This window comes from Penaeus chinensis, chromosome 22 (assembly GCF_019202785.1).
Source record: "Penaeus chinensis breed Huanghai No. 1 chromosome 22, ASM1920278v2, whole genome shotgun sequence".
Taxonomy (NCBI): Eukaryota; Metazoa; Arthropoda; class Malacostraca; order Decapoda; family Penaeidae; genus Penaeus; species Penaeus chinensis.
In genome coordinates, this window is record NC_061840.1 from 12,972,658 (window position 1) to 12,982,657 (window position 10,000).

The 10,000-nt window shown below is 35.4% G+C and overlaps 2 protein-coding genes across 2 annotated transcripts in view; both read right to left on the minus strand.

Moving 5' to 3' along the window:
• The window catches only part of LOC125037122 (U6 snRNA-associated Sm-like protein LSm8), a 6,660-nt gene extending 2,439 nt beyond the window's left edge, over positions 1-4,221 (minus strand). Inside the window, exon 1 of the mRNA XM_047630145.1 lies at positions 4,022-4,221. Coding sequence (XP_047486101.1) covers positions 4,022-4,052 — 31 coding nt within the window. The 5' untranslated portion in view covers positions 4,053-4,221. The remainder of the gene's footprint in view (positions 1-4,021) is intronic.
• Positions 4,222-7,184: 2,963 nt separating this feature from the next.
• Positions 7,185-7,957, minus strand: LOC125036916. The gene is made up of 2 exons (XM_047629874.1): positions 7,798-7,957; positions 7,185-7,564 (listed from the first exon to the last, which is right to left on the minus strand). Exons 1-2 carry the CDS (start codon positions 7,871-7,873, stop codon positions 7,332-7,334), a joined length of 309 nt encoding a protein of 102 aa, XP_047485830.1. The 5' UTR covers positions 7,874-7,957; the 3' UTR covers positions 7,185-7,331.
• Between the last annotated feature and the right edge of the window lie 2,043 nt (positions 7,958-10,000).

A 10,000-nucleotide genomic window follows, 5' to 3' on the forward strand; every position in this document is an offset into this window, starting at 1 on the left:
TACATGTTATATACAGTTCTGATGAATTCCTGTCACAACTGCCAACACCTGTGGTAAGGTTGTAGTTTCTACTTTTTGTATTCTGCCAACTGATAAAATATTATAGATTTGCAAGATACTGGCCAAAAAGTAAAACTAAAGTTTACAGGCAACAATATAATCATAGAAACTTTTACACAACTTCAACACTTATTTCAAAATCTACATACATTAGCTTAGTTAAAATAATATTGAGACTACAACAAAAAAAGTGTGCTAGATATACACAATTACCTATACTAAAATTTGTATTTCAATTTATGTTTCATTATAACCACAAAGAATAAAAGGCATTTCTAATAGGCAATAAAAAGATACAAAAATATGGGCACAGCTTGTCTTCACATAGTGGGATAAGTACGACAAAACATATGTAATATATACTGGCCAATTATATTCAATAGACAAACTAGTAACTCTTAAAATAAATTTGGGTTAATCTTCACAACATATATACACTAAGCTAGGGCAAATTGAAGATGATATTCTTGTAGAGGACAAAAGTTGCAATCATTGGTAGAAGAAATAATCTTGCAGACAGGAATGGTATGCCACAAATAAAGGAAAAAGATCACAGAAAGTGCCGTGTACAGCCTAAGTCCAATTAGTGCTTCCTGAGTATCAGCAATATATTTACATGCATACCTAGGGAGTACAAACAGAAGATTAGATTGTTGAATAAAGTTTGTGATTTGTTGTTGAGGATTTCTCTAGTTAGTCCATCTGTACTATAAAGATTTACCCAAATTTAAAATATATATAATTTTTCACTAGATAAACATGGTATTCAAAATGTATAAAGGAAAAATATAGAAATAATTAAGCAGAAATATGAAAAAAAGAAAGAAAAATCAAGTCTTTTTTGGTACAAATAACTATTACTGTTTTGACCAGTCAATCATTCTAGAGTACCTTTGAACACCTAATCATTCAGCACAATTTGTTGATCGACTAATTAAAAAAAAAAAGCAAAATATGAAAGGGCAACAGATAAAACCAGAATCAACAAAATAGAGAAAGGGGGGCCAGTCTTCATTCACCTTAAATATATAATAAATGTGCAGTACTATGGAGATTATTTCTTGAAATGCATTTTCTGTACTCTCTGATTTTCATATTCAGAAAGTGTCCAGAACCTTTCACAGACACTTTTTTGAAACAGGGCAAGTTAATGTAAGATATTTATGCAAGAAGTGTCAGAGGTGAAGTCTAGAGGAAATGAAATTTTCTACCTTTAATTTACTTTCTCTCCCATCCCCTACAATTTTGGGGGACAAATAAGGACCCTGGGGTTTAAGGAGGGAAGCCCATTAAATGCCAGTCAACAATCTTGGGGGATCCTGTGGGGAACTGGTGGTTTGGGATGGGAGGATATGGACAAACAGGCATTTTAAAAAGTGATCCAAGGATCATATCTTGGATAACAAAGAGTGTAAAAAGGAAAAACTCAATCCAAGGTTCGATCACAAAAGATTTGACCCAATGTAGTACAAATGAATGAATGAATACCATCTTAAATGCACAAAAAGATCACCATGTGAACTTTATAAAAGCCTTATTGACCTTTGCTCCCAGACACATTTCCAACTGATCACCACATTTCCCAACTGCTTCATCCATTACAATACTTGGTACATTAAAGATGTAAAACAAGTTTATATTTAGGTAAAGTGCACTGGCATGCATTGGTGGTTGGGAAGGTGAGGGAGTCTAATTCATTTGGAGTATGTGCAGTTACATGATTAATGTACATCACTGAATTTAATATCATCACTGAGAATATATCACTTGTTAACACCCAGGGTGGCAGGTGCATACGTGCCATGGTGCGCCGGTCCTGTTTTCCGGGGGGTACGTACAGTCATGCCACACACGCTGTCGTGAAAAATTGTCAAAGAATTTGGAAACACAAGTAGCACTGTAAACAAACTTCATGTTTGAAAGAGGCAATGAGTAGTGTGACAACTAAACTGTCAAATTTGTTGCTAAATGGTTGCACATGTATATGGATGTAAAAAGTATTCCTAATCTAAGAAAAAAAATCTACAAAATAGTATACAACATACAGAATATATATAAAATGTAAATCCAATAAACAAGTATCTTGGTGAACTGTGATGAAAATTGAAGAAGAGAAAATAATAAAAAGTGATAAAAGTGATAATTACTGGTCAAGATTTCATGATACATGAGCAGACAGTTTATGTAGGGTTACCACACAGGAAAGTCTTCTGTATAGTTTCAGTTTCACACAGCCATATGATACAAGGTAAACTTTACCTATAATGGATAGAATGGCAGAAAATGAGACACTTTTCATCAGTAGATTTCCTTTACAAATTGATAAGAAAGTTGAGTAAAGAGTAATACTTTAGTATATATTTACAGGAAAATGTAATGACACTACCATAAAAAAAAGGGAAAACCTACACTAACTGATGAGTGAAATAATCTGGGCAGCCAAAGAATAATGTTAGAAAAGATAAAGGTGATTGGAAGGGGGGGGGGGGGGTGTATATAAAAATAAAGCAATTAGCTGGGGGTCAAGGCCAAGCCCCAGGGATAGTAAGGTTTTGGCTCATACAGCAATGTTTGTGGCTGGAGTAATACAGACTTTTTCTCAGAGGGGTACAGTCATTTCATAAAGTTACCAATACGTTCATTCATATAATTTCAATGGAAAATAACGAGATTCATGCATATTACCATGTGAATAACAGGAAATAATAATTGCAAGGTTGGATACCTGTGTGAAACTAAAATATTACCAAGTTTTCCACTACAAGGTGAGGAGAGGCTATATTTAGTCTGTGCAACAAATTATGCATCACTTACATTTTAATTGTGACATAGCTATGTCTTCCCACATTTTATGTTTGATTTTGTAGTCTATATATAGTTATTCTATTTTAGTAGCATTTCATATTTGCTTCCTAAAATCCCATTTCCTCTAGATTAGCCTTCATCAATTCCATATACGGTTTACTTTTTATGCGATGTTGGCAATACAGTAGGTTAATCATTAAAGTATGGACAATAAGTCAGGGCAATTTGAAGATGATATTCTTGTAAACAACAAAAAGTTATAGTTTTCAATAAAAGAAATATTCCTCAGATACAAACAGTATTACTTCAAATAAAGGAAAAAGATCACAGAAAAATCCACTCACAGCCTAAGTCCAGTCATTGCCCTTGAGTTCTAGTTTTATCTTGCCATATACCGAGGTGAAGACAATGTTCATTTGTAGGTGTTGGAGGGGCAGAGCCCTCATCAACCCTAAAGGACACGCCCAGTCACAGGAACTTAGCTTGTTAAATCAATTTTGTGATGTACAATTGGGAACTTGGTCTTTGGTGAGTGCATATGTACTGTAAAGAATTACCATAAACAGAAATAATACCAAAACAAGACCTCTGTTCCTTCAACACAATCATGCCTATTCTGTATTTGGTTTCTCAGGCATATTATGATCAATTAAAAGATCTGTTTGTTTTAAATAGAGCCAGAACACTGAAATGTATATGCCACCTCTTAATAATATCTATACAATTTATCAATCATATATTGAAGAAAAATATATTAAATTCACCGGTCTTTCAATCCCATGTAATTTACCATGTACTATGTACAAAACTTTAATTTTCTGTTTCACACAATCTGACTCCTTTGAGTTAACATAACAATAATGATAATATGGATATTGTAAAACCTGCCCTACATATTTTGTAGGAAGCTAACATTATCTATTCACCTAATTACCCCTGTATTTGCTGATCTACCTTTTAACTGAAAATACATAAAGCAAATCATATGCATTACATATTTTTCATAACCCGGCAATGCAGAACCTACAATTGCTATCCGACTATAATTGTAAATCCTCATATATCCCCTTTCGTGAGACTGTATTTACCCTGTCACAGAATAGACTAGTGTGGCCTTCGCTTTAAGGATCACAACCTTAATTCTAAAAAAGGATACGGTTCACATAACTCTCCAGTGCATTTGACATGGCTCACAGCAAGCAAAGCAAATATTTGGTACAAGAATATTCTTCTTCTTCTTTCTTCTTTTATAGGGTTTTATACTTTTTGTAGAAGGGTACTCAACGCTGTCTTTTGCTCGCCGCTTCCTCTCCTCTTTCAAACGTTTACCAAAACATTGAACACGTGAGCGTCGCCTTGCGTGATACTCTCGGGGAAGGGTGACTGAATATATAATATGATATTTTCGAAAACCCTATAAAAGAAGAAGAAGAATGTATAATACTGATGCTCTTACCTAATTGTTTAAACTCAGGAGAGGAACTAAGCTCAGATGGTCTCGTCTGCTACATCTTTAAATGTATGCACTTTTTTGGCACAAGGTTATTTGGAAGATTGTTCCATGTTTCAATAGTATTGTTTGGGCAGTAACTTTTTGACATCTTTCTCGCTTCATTTTACTTTCAACTTTTTACTGTGTCCTCTCGTTTTTTTTTTCAAAACTATATAGTTATCTTTGTCTAATTTCACTTTTCCTGTAACATAGTTGAACATCATAATTACGTTACCTATTCTTCTTTCTTTTAAATTAATAAATCCTATTTTCTGTAGTCTGTCCTCGTAACTATTATCTCAGAGTACGTAGAATAGTTAATAAATGTGCTAGGCATCAAAGGTCACATAGCACTATGATAAAGTATTGAGACGAAAGGGGTAAAAATGAATTAACGATTAGGATAAGTGGACAGAAGGGAAGGAAAAGGATAGGGGAAGAAGAAAAGGCCATGCAAAATGAGTTGAGGAGAGGACTAAGGTCCAAGGAACAGGTGATCCCCCATACTGGAACTCAATCCACGTCTCTGAAGCACCGCCACAACAAAAAACTTTTTTTTTTTTTTGGTGTGTGTGTGTGTGGGGGGGGGGGGGCTAGCCTAGACCTCCGTACTATAGACTAGGTCTTACGATGGCTGCAATGATATTTACCTGATCTTCGTCCACATTCACGAATGCCCACTTCATGTTGGCAATCAGCCCTAGCATTTTATGAACCTTTCATTTATATGATCATTTAGGCTTAGGTTGTTTACATTATACCAAGGTCTCCCTATCTGCTGTGTTAATGCTACTTCTAATTTGTATTGGTATAGTGGACAGTTTTTACTTTCTCCGAACCTAACTACTTGAGACATCGTCTATTATCTTTTTTTTCTTTTTTTTTTTTTATTTCTCGTCGTCTGCAAACATTTTCGGAAGACTACCTGGGGTTATGTTTGATCCTAAATAATTGATGATAATAGTAAACATAATCGGCGCCAAGACCGATCCTTGAGGTACTCTACTTACTCGTCGCTATTTAGAGTGTTTCCCTCTAATTACGGTACCCATTTGTCTATCTTGAAGAGTCACTCATTCCAAGAGTTTGCCTTTCTATCCACCTAGGTGTTCTAATTTCCATAATTCTATGAGACACCTGCCTTTTTAAGTCAAAGTATACACAATCCACCCAGCCGTGTCTTGTAATATTTCAGAAACTCTGTCAGAAACAGAGGAGATTAGTTACACATGACTTTTCCCTAAAGCCAAATTGTTTATTTGATATTATATCGTGTTCTTCAAGTACTTCAACCCACTGTTTCCTAATTACCTTGTCTAACAGGTTGCATACGACGCTAGTTACGAAACTGGTCTATAATTTAGAGCGTTTTGTTTGTCGCCGCTCTTATATAAAGGTGTAACATTGGCGAGTTTCCAATCTTTTGGTAATTTTCTTTGCTTCATAGAATTTTGGAATATTAATAACAGAGTGCATAGTTCTTCGGCACATTCTCTTAGAACCCATCAAGAAATAACTGGTCTCTCTGCTTTAGTTTTGTCTAATCCCTTTAGTAAGTTTTATATTTCATCCGTTTTGTATGTGATATTTTCGATATTCTAAGGGTCCTGAACAATCATTGACTGAACTTTCTCAATAAGGATTTCACAAATTTCCTTCTCCTAAGTATATTATTGTCATTGATGGCACTCATTTGATCTCTATTTTTGTTGTTGCTATTTATGTAGTTCAAGAAGAGCTTTGTACACTAATCATTGCGCGCGCGCTCGTGTATGTGGATGTTTGTGCGTTTGTTTGTGTGCGTGTGTATTTGTGTGTGTGTGTGTGTGTGTGTGTGTGTGTGTGTGTGTGTGTGTGTGTGTGTGTGTGTGTGTGTGTGTGTGTGTGTGTGTGTGCGCGCGTGTGTGTGTGTCCAGTTATGTATGTACATATACACAAATATGTGTGTATACACACATATTTGTACACGCATACGTGTGTGTGTGTTAAATTATGTGGGAATGTTTCTTTCAGTTTCATTTTTTTTTCAGTGACACGTGCACATGTGCACAGACATACACACGTAAACATATAAATTACACTTATGAAATTTTCTTCTTGGGTCTGTAACTAATCTCTGGAGAGGTATAAAAGTTATTTCTGATTAGGCTGCCTCTTTTTCATGTGCTTGAGAGCAAGCATTGTGAAATACGACAAAACCTTTTTTACTTTCAATAATGTCAACTATACATTTTAAGATTTTAATACAGCGGAATCGCTAAATTAAACACTGTATTCATTACATGGGCGTCCCCAGGATAAATAGTGTGTCGGACTTTATAGTCTAGGTAGGCCCTGGCAGGTCTTAAAAATGGGTGGTGATCTATGGCCCACTGGTAAATCCCTATGGTGACATTTTATAACATTTTTGTTTAACGAAAATCTGTTTTATTGACTTGAGACAAAACACATAGTGCACATAGTCAAAATGGTGTATATAAATATTAAGAAGAAATCAGAACAATTAAATCAACATCACAATAGAATGCAGAACCACTAGCTGAACATTAACTACATAATTACCATCAAGAGAACTAAGGCTAGATCTTGCAGCGATGGGCCGTCAACATATGAAGATTCGTAGGAGAAGAATCAGTTAGCGCCGTTTTTTTTTTCCTTCCTTGGGCGATTTTTGCAAACGAAACTTGCCTCTCTCATTCTTTATCTGTTCCATTTTCTTTCTTGCTTCAGTCTTTCATTCTCTTCCCACCTTTTACAGGACATTTTCCCCTTTGTATCTTCAATATCTCCTTTCTCCTTTCTTTCATCTTATTTCCTATTTTACGTCTCTCTCTCTCTCTCTCTCTCTCTCTCTCTCTCTCTCTCTCTCTCTCTCTCTCTCTCTCTCTCTCTCTCTCTCTCTCTCTCTCTCTCTCTCTCTCTCTTCAGTGTAATGAGATTTGCGAAGGCATGCTTCGCCTTCTCTCTCGCTTCTTTATCCTTTGTAGCCTCCCTTTTTAATCAGCTCGGCGATGGGATTTTCACAGGGAGGACATACACGATGCCGACATGCGCAGCTGTGGTAAAAGGGGCAGTCACATGCTATAGCAATATCGGGGCAGACCTCGTGACACACAGGGAATTTACACGTAGGGCACTCTCCTGGGCACACTGGACACAACTGCGGTGGGCATAGATCTCCCCAGCCTGGAGGTCCACTGGGTGGAGCTGTAACAAAACAAGCAAGACAAATTTGGAAAATAAAAAGTAATTAACCATTGCTGCCATTAACTTTTAGAACATCATTATTGTCATTTGCTACGTAATATAGTATCATTTTGATAATCAATATTTTTCTCCAGTAATAATAATCATAGCAGAATAGCATCGATTTATTACAACATTGAAGTTCAAAATAACACAAATAAATAGAGAGCGTTCTTTCTTGTAGTTTAACTTACAAAAGGAGGAGCCTTGTGACATGTGCACGATCGCAACCAATGAGACAAAAAAAGCGACCTGACTGATGGTCTTCATGATGGCAGCAGGGATGTGTGTCCAGAGACTTTGCCCACCACACAAGTGTTGTACAGCGTCTGGACTCCGAATGAAGAGTGGATGGGCGAAGGGCGTCCGGTTTTATACGACGGATCCCTGCCAGAGACAGGGCGGGGATGGGGGGCTAGGGCAGCAGTTCTTGCTGGCCACAACTCTTGTATGTATTTTTATTGCATTATTTCATTAAGCTAGCAATTTTCAACATATATTTGTCATCGCATTCAGTATTGAGCGTTAAAGGATTATAATAAAGTATTTTTCATCTACATGAAACTTTATTATTTTGGGAAAATCAACGACACTGCCCTTGAAATAATTGCTTCATGCTGAACTCAAATATTTATGCACACGCACACACAAACACACACACACACACACACACACACACACACACACACACACACAAACACACACATGCACACACACAAACATACATACACACATACACACACACACACACATATATATATATATAATTTATATATTCACATATATATAGTATATATATACATATACATATTATATATATGGATATATATATATATGCATATATACATACATACATATATATGTATGTATATGTATATATGTGTGTGTGTGTATGTGTGTGTGTGTGTGTGTGTGTGTTTGTGTGTGTGTGTGTGTGTGTGTGTGTGTGTGTGTGCATATACATATACACACATGTGTGTGTGTGTATGTACACACACATATATGTGTATATATGTGTACACATATATATATATATAATATATATATATACATATATATGCACATACACGCAGGCACACACACACCCAAACATATATATGTATATGTATATATGTATGTGTATGTATTTATGTACATATATATATATGTATATATACATATATATATACACATATATATATATTATATGATATATATTTACAATGTATATATCATATATATCATAATATATATGTATGTATGCATGTATTTATGTATGTGTATATAATCCACAATGACTAGATTTATTGAAAATGAGACTACAGTTTCGAAATCCACCTGGAATCCACCTGTGTGTGTATGTGTGTGTGTAATTTTCTATTTGATTCGTTCTCAAGCTATAGTATTCTTATTCTTTCATAAATTTCCTTTAATTGTAGTTCTAATCTAGCGGTAGGGTTTGGAGATCGGTGTTTAATCTCCAAAAGTAACCTTTTTTTTCAATTTTATCAACACTGTAGAGCGTTATGCTATTCATGGTTCGGTTTGCTGAGAAACATAATATGAAAATATAATTCTGTCCCATTTAAAGCTGCAAGTAATATGTATGGATCTGTCGAAACTTGGTCGCTTTGGTATCTGCATCTTTTTTTTTTTTTTTTTTTTTTTACCCCGAGGTCACAGAAAGTCAACACATACCGGATGACCTCTTGCTTCACTAAAATACACTTCGGAAAAACCTAAATCTCATTGACAAGACCAGTAAAACGTGCCTCAATGAACGCAACACACACAAATATGCATGGCAGATATTTACCGGACTTACAGTGAATGAGCCATGTCAATGAAAGATGTTTCCCTTATTAACCATGGTCCTTTACCATCTTTGCCACAGGACTCAGCGGATCAAATGGTTAACTGAATGAATTTATTTATATCCTTGGATGACTCTATAGTTCATTTATCTCTTGTGAGAGCAGGTGAATATCGTCGTTTCCGTTCATAACAACGGGGATCCCTAACACAAAAGCAAAATATAACCATGACGTTAATGTACACACCTGGTAGAAGACTGAGGCTTATCTTTATCTTGTGTGTTTTCTTTCACTTCTTATCTAGTAACTAAGACGAATGAAAACATACTAAGAAGATGAAGGTGACCGATGCGTGTCGAATTTACCCTATGTTGTAATGAAAACGACACACACGTAAGGACCAACTGCATTAAATCCTTCATCCGAAAATAAAAAGATACACAGATCCTGCTTTCATACTTTTATAATCGTGAACTTTTTATTGATTTTTATAAAAAAAAACGTACAACTACATTTTTTTTTTTTTTTTTTTTTTTTTTTTTTTTTGGTACGCGGAACGCCAGAAGTCCTTGACAGGAATATTGCCGTATTTAAGAATTGGCCA